This window comes from Chenopodium quinoa, unplaced genomic scaffold (assembly GCF_001683475.1).
Source record: "Chenopodium quinoa cultivar QQ74 unplaced genomic scaffold, ASM168347v1, whole genome shotgun sequence".
Lineage (NCBI taxonomy): Eukaryota > Viridiplantae > Streptophyta > Magnoliopsida > Caryophyllales > Amaranthaceae > Chenopodium > Chenopodium quinoa.
In genome coordinates, this window is record NW_018744633.1 from 3,608,333 (window position 1) to 3,627,787 (window position 19,455).

The 19,455-nt window shown below is 35.5% G+C and overlaps 3 protein-coding genes across 7 annotated transcripts; all 3 read right to left on the reverse strand.

Annotated features, from left to right (window-relative positions):
- Positions 1-238: 238 nt before the first annotated feature.
- Positions 239-4,666, reverse strand: LOC110701068. The gene is made up of 2 exons (XM_021878655.1): positions 3,803-4,666; positions 239-1,747 (listed from the first exon to the last, which is right to left on the reverse strand). Exons 1-2 carry the CDS (start codon positions 4,458-4,460, stop codon positions 525-527), a joined length of 1,881 nt encoding a protein of 626 aa, XP_021734347.1. The 5' UTR covers positions 4,461-4,666; the 3' UTR covers positions 239-524.
- Positions 4,667-5,138: 472 nt separating this feature from the next.
- Positions 5,139-10,706, reverse strand: LOC110701069 (dehydrogenase/reductase SDR family member 7-like). Of its 3 annotated transcripts, none has more exons than XM_021878658.1 (12): positions 10,567-10,703; positions 10,433-10,485; positions 10,313-10,346; positions 9,689-9,787; positions 9,456-9,604; positions 8,978-9,016; positions 8,759-8,851; positions 8,545-8,643; positions 8,254-8,328; positions 7,426-7,509; positions 6,585-6,650; positions 5,139-5,968 (listed from the first exon to the last, which is right to left on the reverse strand). In XM_021878658.1, the coding sequence occupies exons 1-12, from the start codon at positions 10,634-10,636 to the stop codon at positions 5,882-5,884; spliced, it is 948 nt and encodes a 315-aa protein (XP_021734350.1). In that variant the 5' UTR covers positions 10,637-10,703; the 3' UTR covers positions 5,139-5,881. The 3 variants fall into 3 exon arrangements, with proteins under 3 accessions (XP_021734350.1, XP_021734349.1, XP_021734348.1); XM_021878657.1 differs by lacking the exon at positions 5,139-5,968 and adding an exon at positions 5,976-6,171 and having other exon boundaries at positions 10,567-10,706; XM_021878656.1 differs by lacking the exon at positions 5,139-5,968 and adding an exon at positions 5,976-6,174 and having other exon boundaries at positions 10,567-10,706.
- A 1,418-nt stretch (positions 10,707-12,124) lies between these two features.
- Positions 12,125-17,086, reverse strand: LOC110701070 (protein GrpE-like). Of its 3 annotated transcripts, none has more exons than XM_021878661.1 (6): positions 16,658-17,084; positions 13,590-13,731; positions 13,258-13,454; positions 13,006-13,173; positions 12,585-12,713; positions 12,125-12,460 (listed from the first exon to the last, which is right to left on the reverse strand). In XM_021878661.1, exons 1-6 carry the CDS (start codon positions 16,811-16,813, stop codon positions 12,374-12,376), a joined length of 879 nt encoding a protein of 292 aa, XP_021734353.1. In that variant the 5' UTR covers positions 16,814-17,084; the 3' UTR covers positions 12,125-12,373. The 3 variants fall into 3 exon arrangements, with proteins under 3 accessions (XP_021734353.1, XP_021734352.1, XP_021734351.1); XM_021878660.1 differs by having other exon boundaries at positions 13,539-13,731; positions 16,658-17,083; XM_021878659.1 differs by having other exon boundaries at positions 13,258-13,731; positions 16,658-17,086.
- Positions 17,087-19,455: the final 2,369 nt, after the last annotated feature.

Genomic DNA, 19,455 nt, shown 5'->3' on the forward strand with positions numbered 1-19,455 from the left:
CTATGTACAGGCTTATTAGAATCTAACCCAAGCACAGGCTTATTAGAACATTCTATGTAACCTTAGCAGAGATTGATGTAACTTGATTCTGTTTAATTAATAAAATCTCCTCTATCGTTCAAAAAAAAATGTATACATGACAGTAATTAAGGGGCAACAGATACAGTAAAATATATACTTTGGCTGAAGAAACTCTGGGTACAAAAATCAAGCTCCAAATCTAATTAATCAGAAAGCATTTGAGAAATATGACAACTGAAATTAAGCTTCAGGCTTGTCACAATGATAATATATTAACATTACTCACTATACTTGCCACATCGGTACCAACAGCTTCTCAGTTCTCAGAAGCTGGTTAGAAACTTCGACAAAAAAGGATTTGTTCCATGTACAAAACCATATACATAATAAAATGATTACATATTAACAACAAAAACAGGAAGATTACAGATGTTAAAGTGACGATGCCATAAGCATCTTCCAAAGGGTTAGATGTAAAAGCCAGATCTCTAATATCATCAAAGCTAGCTTTTACTCATGTTCCGCCATTTATCTTTCAAGTTTACATTTGTTCTTCCCTTAAATATGTCTTCATATATATCCTTGATCATTATCCAATTCTTACCATATTCCTTTACTGCTTCCCTCAATTTATCCTCTTCTTCTGGTGTCCATTTCTTCCTTTCTCTCATTGCATGAAATTTTTTCTCAGCATACGGATCCAAAGCAGACGGCCTACTCCTCTTTGGACTAGGAGGTAAGCATAACCCACCTCTGCCCACATTATCATCAGAATCATCCCATTCATATGTATGACTGGTGCCATTGGGCTCCATTATACAACGTTTAGGCCGTTCCTTTGGAGTACGAGTCTCACTGCCTCGAGCATTTCCAGTAAGCTTATCTTTCTTCTCTACATTTTCAGAATTATTCTCAATGGTTTCTCTAGGTGCATGGATTACTGGTTGTGTCTGCTTTGGTAATACAGCATCATTGTTCATGTCATGATTTTCTACAGCAGGTGTATGACTAGTATCATGGTTACCTGCAGCACCTGTACAAGGCAAGGTTTTAGCTATTTCAAGAGCTTTAGGAAGAGGATCTGTCACAGACACATGCAGCTCCCTGGAACTGGTCTTAAGAGCTTCTTGCACTCTCCTCACTTCAGGTGTTACATGTACAACAGGTGGTCGTGTCTGCTCATTTGTAGCATCCACGCTACTCGTGTTGTCTGTTGCCTTTGTAGATGACGGGTCATGATCTTGAGAGGCATCAAGACAAGAATCAATCACAGCAGTATGTGGCTGCAAGGACTGAAGTGCTTCTTGCACTTCGTCCATTTTGTGGATCGGGACGCCATTGTCCTTGCATGACAAATTATGAGCAGCTTGAGAAGCTCCAATATGAGAATCACTTACAGCAGCATGTGGCTGCAAGGAGTTGGATTGATGTGCTTCTTTTATTTTGCCCATTCCATGGTTCAGGACATCATTGTCCTTGCATGACACATTATGAGCTGCTTGTGAAGCTCCAGCACGAAAACCACTCACAGTAGCATGAGGCTGCAAGGAATTGGATTGAAAAGCTTCTTGTACTTTTTCCAATTCACAGGTCGGGACATCGTTAACCACGTTCATAGAAGATTCAGCTTCTTCATTAGCTTCAGAAATCTTTGCACCTCTGGGATGTCTAGTCTTCACTGCAACATGTTTCCGCCGAACTAAAGTCTGACCTTTCAGCAGCCCACCTGAAACAAATACAGATTATTTAATAGTGAAACCTATATCAAAGTCAGAGAAAAATATTACTTCCTCCGTTCTTTGCACCACTTGCCATTTTAGGAAGTTTCACAAATATTGCACCATTTCCTCTTCAGGAAAAAACTTATTTGTGTTCACACTATAAATACCCAACATACCCTTGCCTTTTCACACTTACTTTTTAGTTTATCAATATGTCACATGGGCAATTTTGTATTTTTACCTTTCTCTCTCTTACTTTTTCCAACTACCAAAATATTAGCACCCAATCCCTATAGTAAATAATAAAAAAACGGAGGAAGTACAAGATTTCAAAAATCAAAGTTGTAAAGAAAAATGTATTACTCTCTCCGTCAAATTAGTCTCATTTCACTCAAAATTCTTGTCCCTAAAAAATTTCATTTCACCTTTACCAATTTAATTATTCAATTTTAATTTTCAATCAACCAAACCCCATTATCTTCCCTTTTTTTATTCAAATTTAATTAACAAAACCCCTCTTACTTTTTTTATTCACTTTTTTAATCAAACAAAACCGGTTATCTTTTTTTTAAATTTTTTTTTTTTATATATTTACTTATAATCAAACAAACCCCGCTACCTTCTTATTCAATTCACATTCCTAATAATTTGTGCAAAAGCCAAATGAGTCTTTAATTTTTTATTTTGGGACAGAGAGAGCACAATATTGCAGAAACACGTGCATTGGAAGAAAAACCATCTTAGTTCAACATTTGTCCGCAAGTATGTAAACAAAAGGTCCTTAGAAGAACTCAAGATCAATAATCAACAAGCACATGAGCTGAAAACAGAATTACAGAGCATCTGCCTGCTTCAAAGTCATAATTGCGGCTAAATTACCCCAAAAAGGGACCAAAAACCAGTGGAGAAATACACATAGAAATGTATCTAAGGAGCTCTGCAAGACATCAAATTCATCTTTCTGAAAAATATGATCATATGATACTAATTTTCAATTACAGAGTACTAAGCATGCATGGAAACCATTCCCTCCCAAGAAAAAAAATATACATAAAAACCAATTCAAGGGAGAAGAAAACCATCACCTACAGCTCAAACAGATACAAAACCAGTAAAATTACCGACTGATTAGCATAGAGCTGGAAAATCATGATAATGTGTAGTGTTCACATTTACTCCTTGCTGGTTTAAGGTTATTAAATGTATCAACTTTACAAGCTCCCTCATAGTACAATACCATTAGTCAGATGTGCTCTGTAATTAATATAGTATGCTGGTGGCCTGATTCTATTTGCAAATCAAGAGGAATAACCGACTCTTCTATTGGCAATCAGAAGGCACCATAGCACTAAAGGCAGCAACATGACACTAATCCCTTTCACCCCATTAACAACAACATCAAAGCCTTAGTCCCAAAATGATTTGGGGTCGCCTTACATGAATTGTCATAAGGTACCACTCCCTTTCACCCCCATTTTTTAAAAAATGATGTAGTAACCATACAAGAATATTTCAAAACAATACTAGGATTCCACTTTTCTGCCTATTTCAATTGAAGAATACCTACTACCAGACTTTTTGAGCTATATAGGACAATACCCTTCGTATATAGTACAAAGTCAACTATGGACATTAAACAGATGAAGGGTCAACTAGAAAAACGCTACTCCGTATATGTTATCACAAGGGTAAAGGTTGAATACATTCGATTCCAACTTCTGTAGGCACATTAAATTGACTCTAATGTAATATGGAGTGCTAAAACAGAATTCAACTATGAGTCTATAATTCCTAAAGGCATCTGGTAAACATTCAAGCTGCCTCATTTCTCAACAAAAGTATCACAAACTTCATTCGATCAAATACCGGTTCTTCATATGGCTTTTTTCTATGATTTGATGATCTATGCAATGCCACTTCTGACTAAAATAGTAGAGCCACAATAACTCTTCATCAAACAAGCTATTCTATAATTATAAATTGACATACATAATTAAACAACAAAAACCAATAACAGAACAAGAAAAACCAACAATTAGCCAAAATCAAACAAATTCTACCTTGACTAGCAGCCAATTCGCGACACGGATTATCCGAACCCACGACATCACCACCGCCATCCTCGCAAAAGCCGAGCTTCTCCACCTCATACCCAAACTTGGACGCCACCAATTCAAGAAATGTCGGTCCCATACACTTCCAAGCTTCCTTCAAATACCCTCTAACAGCCTTCAAAGCCTCATTCCTAGTATTCCTCATCAAAATCTTCTCACAAACACCAGCATCCCAAACTGCAGCTTCGACATCCGCTAACCACTGGTTCGATTCCTCCGACGATAAACCCTCCATTTTACAAACCCTATTCCTCCAAATTCTCTCTACTGCTTCGAAATACTTCCCATTTTCCTCCACATTTTCCTCCAAAAATCTCACCGTACAATCCACTGCAACCGCACAATACGCCTTTTTCATCAAATCCGACGCCGTTTTACCCGCTCTATGATTCAATTCCTCGAGAAATTCGAGCAATTCTAGAAGCTTCTCGGACACTGAACCATTTGAAGTCTCTGATTCGATTTTTCGCAGAAGTATCGTCTTCTTCAAGCGACTATCTTTGTTGGAGAAAGGAAGACTTGAGAGTACGCCATTGATGATCTTCTCGTCAATTGGCATTCGCAAGAGGAATTCTAGTATCCATTTTGCCACTTTTTCGTCCATTATTTCACTGATATATGAACCCTAATTTTCAAATTAGCGGGAAATTAGGAAATTAAGTTTGAAGATTGAAGGTTATTTAGGGTTTGGAAGAAGGGATTGAGTGTCTAGGGCTTTAATTTGTTTCATAGGCTTGAATTTCGTCTTTTAGGGTTTGGAGATTTGGGACGACGGGAAAATTCTGAAATTATGAAATTTGGAAGTTTCAGTAAAATTGCCCAAATTGGTGTATAAATACGAAGTATTTCAAGTTATTTGTTAAAAAAAAAAAAAAAAAAAAAACCCTCTTATGTAATAAAAATTGCTATAGAGTTTTTAGTTTAATTTTGATTTTGTTTTTTTAGGGATAATTTAATTAGAGTAAGAAACTTTGTTTTAAAGTTTTTACTTAATGTCATCAATTAATTTGTTAGGAGTAAATATAATTACTCCGTATAAAAAATTATTAGGAATAAATAATTAATACAATTCTGTCAAAAATAAAAAAATAATACAATGGGTAGATTTGTATTACATACCAAGTACTTATTTATTTGTAAGATATTCTGTCATATCATCCAAGACAATTAGACAACGATTTATTAATTGGTGAACTAATATGAAGTGATTCCGTCATATCATCCAAGACAATTAGACAACGATTTATTAATTGGTGAACTAATATGAAGTGATTCCGTCATATCATCCAAGACAATTAGACAACGATTTATTAATTGGTGAACTAATATGAAGTGATTCCGTCATATCATCCAAGACAATTAGACAACGATTTATTAATTGGTGAACTAATATGAAGTGATACAATTGTATGCTACATTGATTCTTAACTTGGTTTAGTGGTAAAGATTATACCTTCCTCTGAAGGTTTAATTCCCACTAGAGACACTAAGGTTATCTGGACAATAATTTTTAGAAATATGAAAAAGACGCCGTAGCAAACCCACATGTATCAGCTCCAACTCTCCAAATGAATAAAATGGTTGTGCAACAGTCCCATAACCTCAGACTGCCCTCAAAATTCCGAATTAGGCAGCCGCCCAACGTTGCACAGCAAGTTTATATTTAGTCTCTTTAGGTAAGCATCCATACCAACAATGCAGATGCACTAGTTGGCCGTCTTGAGATTCAATTATATCATACGTGCAGACACGATATAGAGTTTCATAAACCTAAGATAAGTGCATGGCCAATCGGCCAACTTATCAAGGCCATGTACCATGTGTATTAACATGGTGCTAATGCAGACATTCAAGTCTACTTTACAAATTGCATGGAGATACTGGTTAAGTACATCAGTACATGAAACCAAAGTGTTCCACCATATGTTTTAACACTGAATCAAAATAAACAAGTCCAAAATCTGACTCCTCTCATCTAGCAGCCCCAGCAAAAGATGGTGCAGTCCGCAGATTCAACCAAAAAACTCATTCCTTCTTTGACTTACCAAACAGCAATCCCAATGAATATATATTCCCCTTTTTTTCAGTCGCTTCTACTCGTCTTGCACCGATCTTGCAGTGACAAAATTGCCAGATCAGCAATTAGGAAATGGCAGCATGAAATGGGGAGAGGGGAAAGGAAGAAAATAAAAATTCCTGAGTCCTCGGCCTCCAAAAAGAGACGCTAAGTCAACAGTCATAGTGAGTAGAAAGGAAACTAAATCAATTGATGAATCGTCTCTATTACAACATCTACAAGTGCATGACATGCACACCTGCTAATATCCCACATGCAAACAGAAAACATAAGATATTAGTCTCAACTCTCAAGCTTTGAAATTATCCAACTTTTTGACATGCAAGGCTTGCAGATGTAATTTCTAACAAGTCAAAATATGCAAATGTCTATAAATGGAACCTTTGGACAAAGCTGAAAGACCACTCATTGTTTTGAGGTAGGGAGACTACACATTAGGGATGTTGCAGTTTACTTTAAAAACATGGAACAAATTCATAGTGTTAGTGTGGGGGAGTCGTATAAACACAGCAGTTTAATTAAGGGATTATTATAGTACGCAAAAATTTAACCAGCAACTGAGCCATCAGCTCATCTCAAGTGTCGCAGAGACGACCACAAAAAGAATGGACAATGTGAGAAACCAATGACATAAAATGAAAAAAGCAATACCTTATCCATGAGCCAAAAGCCAATTGTTGGCATGTATTGCACCAAATACATCACTCCAAGCACGGGCTGAGAAAGTAAAGGAAAATTTAGCATGCAAGCCAAACCAATATACAAAGGTCCAATTAATTGAAGAGAGGGAGAAACATGAGTGACATCAATCAAAAGCATGATATCTATTGTGCAAAAAAAAAAATTAGGTCTTATTGCAAAGAAAAGATACATATGTACAATGTACTATACAAGTCGAAAGGTGCTCAGTGTAGATCCAAAATAGATGATAAGAGTACAGTAAGGTCTGGATGCAAGTGTATTCTTACTATTAGTTTCCAGTCTTCCACATAAAACCAGACACATGATGCCTTTCCAAGGCACCAGCTGCATGTATATTGCACTCTTTTAATTGCAAGTGTAACCATCTTACCCTACAGAAACACATTTAATCTTTTATGACTCTATGAGTCTCCTCTTTCAAATGACATTTAGATCCATCTATCACGTGTCAAATGAATAACCCTGAAACCTCAGTCCACTGCCCTATAAGGTCCCCCCAGAGAAGAGGAGGTGGGTCATGCACTCATGCGACACTGAATGATATAGAGTCAGGCAAAAGGCTACCTTGCTGTACCTAGGATTTGTAACCTTAAGACAAATACACTAGTATTACTAACTGATTAGGGGATTTTAACATTTGATAAGTATTTAAGGACAATAAAGTATCTAGTACAATAATTCTTTCTAAAGACAAACACAGCTACACAACTGAATACCATTCACATCTTGAGGTGTAAAAAACATTATAACTGACATCCCAAACTCAATGAAAACAGAAAAAATAACTTACTTGATATGATATCCAAACTTCCTTCAGACCATGACTAGCAGCAATTATTGTGAGTTTAGCACACCTTTCAGCAGAGAGACGCTTCTGCGACCACTTAGAAGTTAGAGCCAGGAAATTCAAAGCTAGGTGACAAAATCCCGAAAGTCTTTGAAATAGGATCAAGGTGACTTCAAATGATTTAATGATAGCTAACTGAATCATTGATTTTTAAAAAAATGCTAGGGGAAAACAATAAAGGTTAGACAGAAAGGCATTAATCAGTGTGAAAAATTGCAAATTAAACAATTTGTAAACTAGAACAGAGACCAAATAAAGTGATTAACTAATTTGTCTGTCTGCCTTGTGGGGGTGGCACGTTAGCACTGCTGTTGACCAGTTGTAGACCTTGTAGCAGTAAGAGAAAATACAAAATTATAAATTGATTCTCACATCAAGCATATTCGGTATGGTCAATATTTCCATCCATCTTGTGGTGATTTAGGCTATGTTTACTTCCGAACTTATTATTTCTGCTATATCAAATTGTCTGATTTTACCAACCTTTGACCTTATATGTACGCTAATAAATAAAAAAAAATATATAAAATGGGGTCTTATTAGATTTATATTAATGTTTATTTTTTTTAAAAAAAGTTTCATAACTTTTTTCATTACGGAATTAAATATGGTCAGCGACAAAACAGAAATCATGCTAATTTTGCATACAAATAGAAGGCAAAAAGTGATCACATATACTTATAATATGTGCTAAGAGAAAACATCAAAATAAAGATGAAAAAACTACAATATGATAATATAATGCACCATAGAATGAACAATAGCACTGACCTCAGTAGAAACATTTGTTGATGTCTCTATTGGACCAGGGCAAACAACAGTTACCTTGATTCCTTTCTGAAATAGCTGCATGTGCATAACCAGACATTTATAAGTTCTTCAGAAATCGAGTTAATGCAATAGTCTATAATCAGCCCATAAAAAAATTATGTACCATTTGGGGAAAAAAAGGGAAAAAAGAAAAAAAGTTCTGGGGGTTGAATATATAAACTGTGATTCTGTGATTTTTTTAAAAAAAATAAACATGAACTGTGGATTTTTCATTGAGGAAGCGTGGAGTACCTCTGAGCGCAAGCAATGGAAGTACCCATTCAAGGCAAATTTAGAAGCACAATACATGGCTTGACCTGGTGCAGGTGTCTTCCCAGCAGCACTACTCATCTAGCAGATGTAAACTAATCAGATTAGTATACTTAGTCACAAATTCCTCTCCTCTAGAGATATTTGAAAGTAAAGTACCACTCTTAAATTATAATAAAAGTTTTAAGGTACATACCACCACAAAATGACCCCTCCCCCTCTTTAGCATGTAGGGAGCAAGTAATCTGGTCAAAGATATTGTCCCAAAAACATTTACATTGAATGTAGCCTATACGAATAAACATATTAATCAGCTCTGTAAAATGAAGATATCCCAATGACAGTGAACTATTTGAAGCAATGTGTTCTAAGCTGGGAAGGTTGTGATTGTTCGTGATAGTTTGACCAAAAATACCTTAAGGCTTTCTTCTGTGACATCTACAGCTGCAGCTTTCTGCAAAGATTTAACCAAACCATGGTTATAGATAAAATGAAATATATAAGGGCATATATAAATTCTGTATTACAAAGTAGCATAAGGTAAATACTGTATTCTAAGGGGTGATGGGAGTAGTCTAATAATTACAGAATAAGAACTACCCTTCAGCATTATTACTAATTAGGATATTGAGAAAAGGTAGGTTCACCCAATACACTTTTCCAAGCTGCACTTTATGAAACACTAAGTGGTGTTTTCAAGATAGAGTTTCAACTGAATATAGTTGTTCTTATAATTTTTACAGATTGAGAATTTATCTAAGGCATTATCAGTCATCCATACTAGTTTCGAAAATAGTATTTACTTAGCATATATATATTCATTTATCTGAGATACCTCATTTTCAAAAGCATATAAAAGACAGTTTCAAGTATCAACACTAACTATTACATACAGGACGTTCATAGGCGGCATTGTGAATCATGTAATCAACACCAATACCGGGGAAGAAGGCTTCTGCTTTTTCTACAGCCTCCTTGAGGGATTCCTCTCCAGATGCCAAATCAAGGGGTAAAATCTTGACCTCGTTTGGGGCATGCTTTCCTAAAACAGAATTAAAAGAACTGATAGAACATATATAATAAGTTCATATTTATTGATACCACAAAATAAGTGTTAGAAGTATACCGCTAATTTGGCTTTTGACACGCTCCAATTCAGCTTCATTTCGTGCAGACAATATAAGTTTCGCCCCTAAGCTTGCAAACTGTTTAGCAAGAACCTCTCCTTCAAAATCACAATGGGGATGGATGTTAGGGCCTTTACATTTTCCTATCCTCCTCTTTCTCATGGATAATGGTAAACCATTTATTTCAGATTAGGGCAGTAATTATTGGAGATACGACCAAATAATGTACCGTAATCTAATAAGAGCACTTTAAAACATAACAATGATCAATCAATCCAATAACAACTAATGGAATTATGGGTAAGATGGTCTTGCAATAAGCTAACTCTTGATACTCGTACGATACTTCAACCCGAATAGTTACTCATACTAGTCATACATAGAAAGATTTTTGGCATTGTTATAGATTATTTAGAGTGAGATAGAATCATTCTAGACTTTGTGATCAAACAATCAATTCAACTCTAATCTAGAATCATAATAAATAAACTAATACTATATCAACAAATCAAGAGTTCAAACTTGCTATTCAAATCATACACATCATTTCAACAAACTTCAAATAATTTAATACTCCAAATTTTGATGAATATCAAACAAATAAATCAAAATTGATCACATACCAATTCCGCGGCTAGCTCCAGTAATCCAAACAACCTAAACAATGGAATCCAATCAAAATTACACTAATCTAAAAAAATGCGCAATACAAATTCACAACCCAATTGAAAACAAACAATTACCTTATCTTCGAATTCCTGGCGTTTAAGTTTCTTCGAATATAGGGTGAAATCAGCTGCAAAGAGTGAATTTGAACAAAATTAAACCGGAATTAAGAGATTCATAGCATAATTTGGGACTAACGAAGAAGAATTACCATCAATAACGGCGAATTTGATGATATATAGGATCACCAGAATAGGAAAGAGGATATAGAGAGACAGCATTGTTGCGCTCTAACGAACTCGAACTCACTCCTGCTTTTCTGAAGTCCTAGTCAATATATGGCTATATGGGCTATTTATAAATTACCAGGGGTGCCAATTTAGATAAACGATTCAATTCGGATTGGATGCAACGGTTCAAGCGTACTCCGTATAACGGATGGTTCACCGATTTTATTACTTATTTTAAATCATATCGAATTAAACCGAGTGATTTCCATGGATAAGTTTTAAAATTTCTTACATACCATCCACATCATATATTAAAATTGAATTAGCGGTTTTACCTTGCATAAACCGCTAATTCAATTAGCGCTTTTATATTATATTAAACTCACACTTTTTTGTAAGGTGACTTTTGTTACTCAGATAAATCGCTAATTGAGGGTTAGTTTGACATTACTGTACGTTTTTGTTTTTTGGTTTTTTGTTTTTTAAAATCATATAATACGGAGTATATGTCATATAATGAATCAATGATTAGTCAAACTTATTAAAATCATGATAATTTTGAAAACTAACAACAGAAAAGTGGAAATACCTTTTTCTTATTTCATGTTTTTGGTTTTTTGTTTTTTAAAAAAAACTGGAAACTAAAAACAAAAAACAATGTCACACAAGCCCTAAATTAGCAGGGTTTTTTTTTTTAAAGACATATTTAAATAGGATAGATGACATGGACGGTATGTACGAAAATTTTATAAAAAATTGTGTAACTGTGGAATTTTTATTTCTTTGTGCACATCACTCAATTAAACCAAATGAACTACAAATATAATAATTTGTATGTCAATATTAGATTAAATAGTAAGTTATTATTTTATCAAATTTTTAGGTCCATCATTTCCGCCAATTATCAATTTATCAAAATTATAATACGAGTTTATAAATTAATGAAAAATCCTTTTGTTATATAGAGTACATTCAGATTTTCTTTGTTTCATTTTATTCGTCTCAATTGTTATTTTTTACGATTTTCAATTTATGTATATAAGTATATATTTTTTACTTATGCATTAGTAAAAAATATTAATATTTGATATTTTGAAAGAAAGAAAACTTGATAACACACATATACGTTTATCTTGTACAGAGTAATAATCAAAATTCTTCATAATCGTAGTTAAAGTTCTCAGTAGATGAAGAGAGATGAAGAAATGAATTTAGTTACATGTTAGGGGGTAAATTGAAGCCCTTGCCATATGGTATGTTCTGATTTACTGAACTGAATTGATTGGACTGAGCTTAACTGAACTAAAATGAATATTTTATGAGAGAAGAAAATTAAAAACTGAACTAAACTAAACTGAAATTAAGCCGAAGAAAACAGACCCTAAGTGGTGAACCGGTGACATCACAAGTGACGCCAACTTTAGGTGATTGGACATTTTTTTTAATTAAGTATGGTTGTTGGTTATAATAATTGACCTTAATTAGGTTCTAATAATTTACCTTTTCAGTTTTCACCCAATTGACTCAACACCCTGAAGATTATCCAAAAAGCAACCAGTAAACTTAACCTGCGATCACTTCATAAATTACAAAGTAGAGCTAAAATGTTGCTTTGAAGCTCATTTATGTTATAGTTGCAATAAATTTCAAGGGACGGAGACAAAAAATAGTACCACGTAGGCAACTATGCTAACCTAGTGTCAGAAAAGTGTTGTAATATTAGACAATCGCAAGCATTGACAAAATTCTCAAGTATAATGTAGGGGCTTGGCTGAGATATTCTGAGCTTCAAGAATTGGCCTCATCATTTTCTACAGCAATTGTAACACCAACTTCAGCTGGTCGTATGATCCTGTCGTTAAGCGTGTACCCCGCCTGCATATGCCAAAAATAATTTACTTCACACATAGTCAAGGCAATCTGATACAGATAGGAGCTAAATTACATCACATCAACTAACATTCTTACATTATTTCTAGATCAGAGCACTGGACATTACCTTGAGGACAACAGCAACAGTACCAGGAGGCTTAGAATTGTCAGGAACTTGAAACACAGCATTATGCCTGTTAGGATCAAATTGCTCATCGATAGATTCATATTTCTCAACACCAGCTTTTCTAAAAACCTGAAATAATAATGCTCTCTTAGCAAGAATAATATGTACAAGTGAAGTGGACACCAAAATTAAATGAATTTATACAATCATGTGATCAAGATCAGATTTACCAAAACTTTATGTGGCAAATGGAGAAACATGATACCAGTACATTCAACAAAGTCAGCAGTATAAAATTACAAATAAACAGGTAAAATTTAAACTAAGATGATAGGTGAAAGAAGGAAGTGGAACTCATGGAATAAGATTCAAATAACTAGGTGGTGACTACAATAAATTAATTGTATGCTGGAAAGATTACCTCTGCAAGCTGCTTTTCTGTCATTTCTACACCTTCCAGCAGGGTCTTCAAAAGTGGCATTGCTCCAACATTATCCTGAGAGACATCAATTTTATTGACACTCTCTCTGGTAACAGAAGCTGCTCTGCCAAGGTTGTCTGCAACATCTAGTAGATTCTTCGCAAAACTCTGCAGTATGAACGCACAATGAGTCACAAAGTATTTCAGAAGCGCTACTAGAGAAAATGAAGTATCCGAATCATAGACACAAACCTGCACTGCAAATTTCTTTGAGTTCTCTGCATCGCGTCGTGTTCTTTCCATTAAATTCTCTAATTCGGCATAACTACGAAGAAATTTGTCTTTAAATTCAGCAAACTCTTTTTGTTTGGTCTCCAGGGTTTTCTCCTTCTCCAGCACAAGTTTTACCAGATCTTCTTTGGAAAGGTCATCCATGTCTTCCTCGGAATCTGAATCAGAAAAGGCAGTTCTTTTAGTGCCTCGACTCCGTCTTTTGACAAACTGAGACGTAGGTTGTGATTCTGAAGTGAAACCTTTTTCCTGACTTTGTGCAGAAGTCTCACTGTCTGCATTAAATCCCTCACCTGATTGCTTTGCACCATCAGCACCACCATTATCTCCTTTCTCAGCAGGTATCCCCTGCTCTAGTTCAGGAGATGCAGTGTTTGACATTCCACGATGTGGGAAAGCAACAATACTACATAGTCCATTTGGCAAAGGAGATGCCTAGCCAAAACATACAAAATAGCTTTATTTCGTAATTAAAAAATATAGAGAGAGCCAAAGACAAGATTACCATGCATTTAAAAAAAACAAAAGTAAATATACAAATTCACCATCAATGTGCGTTTAGTAAGGTCCATATCAGACATAAAGTTTTAAGCCCCTCAACTCTCACTTTAAAAACTAGTTACAATGGTGTTAAGGATAGGAGAAGCAGACTTCACATGTACAAATCACAGAGCCAGATAGCAGTAGCACTATGATCATACATGGACACCTAAAATCCAATTCTCATGGCAGCACCATATGAACATAATCTACAAGTATAAACTCTACAGGCCACCACAGATTTTAATGATAATTGAGAAAAAACTCTTTGAAGAGTTTCAAAAACTTAAAAGCTCTCAAGTTGAATTCAGCAGTAAAGAATGTATTGTTACTTAAGTAATATACAAAATTTTGAAACAAGAAAGGCTGGAACACAGGTAGTAGTCACGCCTCATGCCTCCACAATGAATTCCCCATAAAATGCAATCTACAGTTATATTATAGATGTATGAATGGTGATGAAAGGCGTTAAAATTCTTAACAAGGTAAGATATCTTAAGAGAAATAACAACTTCCACTTTAGAAGGGAATGTCAGACACTCAATACTTAACCTGTTTGATGGCAAATAACAAGGGAGTAGAAAATACTTTGGCAAAAAACTGAAAACAACTTTAAGCGGCAAATCTAAAATCACTCTCATTTTGAACATGTAATAACTCATGTTTGAGTTTTCAATCCTACAAAGTCTAATCAAAACCCAGCTATCAACCCTGTAAGAAATCCAAAACACAGGCACCCATCTTCTGGATACAGTTAATACCGTAAAAGACATGGGGGCAAGGAAGAGAACAAAGGTCATTCTGATCCTTACATGATTATGCTTATCACAAGGCGCACAAACTTACATTGAAGAACAAAAAGTAAAGCAGAGGGTAAGATAAGAATGTAGAGTGCTATTAGCAAATCTATAACATTAAAACCAACTTTGGTCGAAAAAAAATCACCGCAGCAACCCAACTAGATTATTCACTACCTTCTGGCAATCTGGGGAATATATTCCCTAAATAACGAAGAAATAAACTAACAGTCTAGGCACCAATAAGCAGGAAATTTTCCAATTTCCCTAGTAAACATTATATCCTTTATGACCTTAATGTATAACTATGTATTCCCCCTCCCAAGTGATAACCCAAAACAAGCTCCATTCTGCGCTTAAGATGCTCAAATCCATGATACTAGTAGCCAAGTTTGATCAAAGAATTATCAACTCAGCAACTCCACTAGATTATTCATTACTAGTAGGCAATAAAAGGCAGGATGTCAACAAGAAAGAAAAATAATTTGTCAATAAAATAAAGGATCCCAAAATTCCCAGTCACAAAAGCAGTTATCATGTAAAAAAAGGGGGGAAAAAGTAATGGTAATGGGTAGCGTATTTTTTGCAAGAGAAGTCCCATATCATGGTTTGTGGTAATGCAACTCTGTCCCCAACAAGTTTTTCTTGATAAATTTCCACTACCACTCAATACCATTTCTAAAGTAGTAATGGGTGGTGATGAAATATAAGTATCCATATAAAACGTGATGGTACCCTGGACAATGTCACTAAACTTCCCTTGCTAAATGCACAAAAACGAAAAAACCCATCAGATTACGGCCTACAATACAGGCCACAAATTAATATGCATCATTATTTGGCAAGCTACTAGCCCCAAGCCCCCAACACTTAGCAAGAGCAAGATAAAGAGATGAAAGTTAAATTCTAATCACTAAACTTTGCCAAGTGCATTAAGGCCCTTTTAGTTGAAGGGATTTGGCTGGAAAAGAAAAGAAGGGAAAATGTTTTAATATATTCTCATGTTTGGTTTGATAAATGACACGAGAATTTAAAGAAAAGAAAAGGAAGTGGGAGGAAAGCCTCTTTACAAATTTTTAGCTTTCATTTCCTCCAATTGGAGAATTTCAAGTGTAAATAGAAAAATAAAAGTTGTAAATCAATTTTCCTTTCTCTTCCCTTTGTTTCCTTTCATTAACCCAAACATTGGAAGATAATATTTCTTTCCTTACCGTTCTTTTTTTCCCTCTCTCTTCCTTTCTCTTCTTTTCCTTTAAACAAAGCCTAACTATTACTCCCTCCATCCCACTTTAATAGGCCACATTTAGGCCGCATATCTTCTAGTTAAATTATGAAAATGCTCATATAAATGGTTCTCTTACTTTATTTAAAGACTTGATCCACAATCTTATAGTAAGTTGCTTGTTCTCAAAAACTGTATGTATCATCAAAAACATTTAAGACATATCGAAAGAATATCACCCAACATGACCTCTACCCAAATATAGCCTATCAAAGAGGGATGGATGGAGTTTTAGCTAACGATTTGCTATTTCGAGATTTTCTAATCAATCAGCATATCTTAAACAATACGAAGTACATTACAAATATCTAAACCCAAAATTTTACCACGGTATGGGACCAAACTTCATGAAGTTTTGCTCCAAATTGATAAATAACAACTAAAGCCTTATACTTACCAAGCAAAAACCAATTATATAGAGCAACAAGCAGGCGAAAAACGGCAAAATAAGAGTTATAATATCAAAAATTTTACTCCAATCCTCAATTCACTGATCGCAGAATAAGATATCAGTCCTAAAATTTCAAAATTGGCATTTCAATACAATATTGTTGCTCTTGAAATTCATAATTAAGCAAAATTTGCATACAAATAACAACTAACTAAGCTGAATTCAAAGAATCTAGCGTAATTCCTTAAACCCTAGCAAAACCCTGCTGAACAAAATGAAATCTGATAATAGCTAAAACAATTAACCAAAAAAAAAAAAGACAAATAATCAGCAAAAATGGCGGTAAATTACCTTGCTGGAAACGTGGGGAAGAGGGTGAAATCGATTACATAGGACAGAAAAAGGAGAATTGAATTGATGAAGAGGAGGAGGAGGAGAGAGAAAGTAGGCCCGACATTGGGAAAGCGTAGTTCTCGACGCTCTTCCCAAAACCCTAGTTAGCGACATTTTCAGTGGTTTGTGATGGAGAAATCTAGAGAGAGAAAGTAATGGAGGTTGATGAATTGAGGAAGAAGGAAGAAATTGTCTCAAGGTTGAAGAAGGTTCTTGGAGAAGAAGCTAGAGAGTCAAGAGAGGGATTCGAAACGGCGTCGGATTGGGGTGAAGTTGGTTAATGCTCGTCGTTTTGGGAGTTGATTGAGAATATTTCATTATTTTGATTTGGATACGTGAGAGTTGTGATTTGTGAGGTTTTTGGAAGGGTTTAGAAGGTTTGAGAATAAGTCACAACTCCCACTTGCGATCGTAGCAATAATTTGGTGTGGAGAGCTTAATAGGGGTGTATAGGTGGCCACAGCACGAAAATAAACATCTCATTAGGTGTTTGATGCTTTGTTTGAAGTTGAAGAGTTTAATATCGTGCGTTGTATTTGGAGACTTTAATGAGATTGTTTCTATGGTTGGAAAGATGGTGGGGTGTCCCAAGGGAAAAAAAAGGTTTATGGATATTTTTCAAAGGGATATTGATGATTGTGGCCTTGTGGGTTGAGAGATTTGAAATTTCGGTCTCGTGGCATACAGGGAATTCACCGGAGACTTACAGAAGGAAGTGTCTTGATAGATTTTTAGTCGATTCAGATTATGTTTTTTAAGTTCCAAGGGTGTGAAGTTCGTTATTTATATTTTTAGTCGATTCAGATTAGTTTTTTAAGTTCTAATGGTTCAAAGTTCATCATTTTCCAATATTATAGATCAAACCATGCCCTGATTAGCCGATTATGCTCAAAGCTACCAACTACTATGAACGAGGGGGGAAAGGAAAAATGTTTCGATTTGAACCTTTGTGGCTTTCAGTGAGGAATGTGACGAGGTAGTGGACTAGTGGCTACAAATTAAATAATTAGGAAAATTTAGCAGGAACTACTCAAAGAGTCAAAGATGGGCAGTTTTGTGAACAAATATCCGTTTTTTATTTATTTTGTTTTGAAAACAATTACCCCAAAGATGCAAAAACTTTGGGGTTGTTTTGCAATTGGTGGTTGGCTATTGGTTGTTGGCGCTTGTTTGACTAGTTGGAAACATTAGTTGTATAGATTGACTTTTTAAGTTAGTTGTTTAAGCTGTCTTTTTACAAAAGTGTGGTAAAATTATTTATGGTTGTTAGCACTTATTTAGTGATAAAAGTGGGCCAATAAGCGAACCCAAAAGAATAAGGGGTCGTTTGGTTCATCTGAGGTAAACATAATGGAATGAACAAAGGAAATGGAAGATAATGGAATGAAGATAATGGAATGAAAATACCCAATATTCTTTATGTTGTTTGTTTTTAAAACAAAGGGAAACAATCCCATCATCCCACCACCACACAACCACCCCACAACCACCTAATTCATTTACTTTCCACCTTTTCTAGCCACCACCGTCCACCAAACCACCATCCGCACCTCCACCGCTGGTCACCTCACCTTTGCCACCCTTCGCAGAACCTTCGTCGCCCTTCTCCAGCCTCGCGCAACTCTCTTTTCCCCGAAAATCAACCCGGAAAAAAACCTAGAAACATCCTAGCCCCTAGAAAATCCCTCCATCTCCTCGAAAAACCACCATCCGACCCTCCCCCACCCTCGAAACCCTAGCTGTTAGGGTTTCGAGGGTGGGGGAGGGTCGAGCGATGGTTTTGCGGGGAGAGGGAGGGATTTTCTAGGGGTTGGGGGTGTTTTTGCGTGAGGAGAAGAGAGTTTTACGGGGAGGGGGATTGGCGACGAGGGTCGTCGGAGAGGCGGAGAATCGTGGGTAGTGTGGTGGTTGGGTTTCTCGGTGGTGTGTGGAGCTAGGAAGGTGGTGTGTTGGTGGCTAGGGAATGGGAATGGAAAAGTCTAGGGGGGTGGGGAATGAACTTAAAGGGATTTCGGGTAATGAAGAGGGGAAAGGGAATGAAAGAAAGTGATAAACAAATATCAACAAAGGGAATCGGGCCAATAGATTTCTATCCCCTTTCCTGATTACCCCCAACCAAACGACCCCTAAAGCTACTCTTATTAGCTTTTGGAGGAAAAGCCAACTTAAAAGCTATTTCCCAAACATATTTTTTGGCTGTTTGACCAAACTAAAAAGCTAAAAGCTAGGCAAAAAGCCAATTGGCAAACACCTCCTATGTATAGCATTATCCACTAACAATTTCCGTTTAGGGCTTGTTCACATTTACTAAACTAAACTGAACCGAATTGATTAGAGCTGAAATGAACTGAACTGAACTGAATTGAGCCGAAATGAATATTTTATGAGAGAAGGAAATTACTACCTTTGTTTCATATTATTTACAATGATTAGACATTTTTCCCCTCTACTTTATGCCAAATCGTTGCAAATAATATGAAACGGAGATAGTAAGAGCTGAACTTAACTGAACAGATTGGAGATGAACTGAAATTAAATTGAACTGAACTAAAATTAAATTGAACTGAACTAAAATTAAATTGAACTGAAATGAAATTAAATTGAACTGAAATGAATTGAAATTAAGATGAACTGAATTGAAATTAAGAGGAACTGAATTGAAATTAAGATGAACTGAATAAGTCCTTAATTTAACCGTTGTTGAGGGCCACGTTGATGGATAGTTGTTCACAAAAGTGCAGAAAATAAGCATAAGA

Bases quoted from the DNA above. Each gene is read 5' to 3' on its own strand.
- LOC110701068 (XM_021878655.1), bottom strand. From the start codon at position 4,460: ATGGACGAAAAAGTGGCAAAATGGATACTAGAATTCCTCTTGCGAATG. The intron at 1,748-3,802 runs GTAGAATTTGTT...TATTTGTTTCAG, and splicing joins CGAATTGGCTGCTAGTCAAG to GTGGGCTGCTGAAAGGTCAG.
- LOC110701070 (XM_021878659.1), bottom strand. From the start codon at position 16,813: ATGTCGCTAACTAGGGTTTTGGGAAGAGCGTCGAGAACTACGCTTTCC. The intron at 13,732-16,657 runs GTAATTTACCGC...TGTTTTGGCTAG, and splicing joins TTCCCCACGTTTCCAGCAAG to GCATCTCCTTTGCCAAATGG. The intron at 12,714-13,005 runs GTAATCTTTCCA...TTATTATTTCAG, and splicing joins CAGAAAAGCAGCTTGCAGAG to GTTTTTAGAAAAGCTGGTGT.
- LOC110701069 (XM_021878656.1), bottom strand. From the start codon at position 10,636: ATGCTGTCTCTCTATATCCTCTTTCCTATTCTGGTGATCCTATATATC. The intron at 9,017-9,455 runs GTATGTAATAGT...AAATCTTTGCAG, and splicing joins ATGCCGCCTATGAACGTCCT to AAAGCTGCAGCTGTAGATGT. The intron at 6,175-6,584 runs GTATTGCTTTTT...GTGGGATATTAG, and splicing joins GCTTTTGGCTCATGGATAAG to CAGGTGTGCATGTCATGCAC.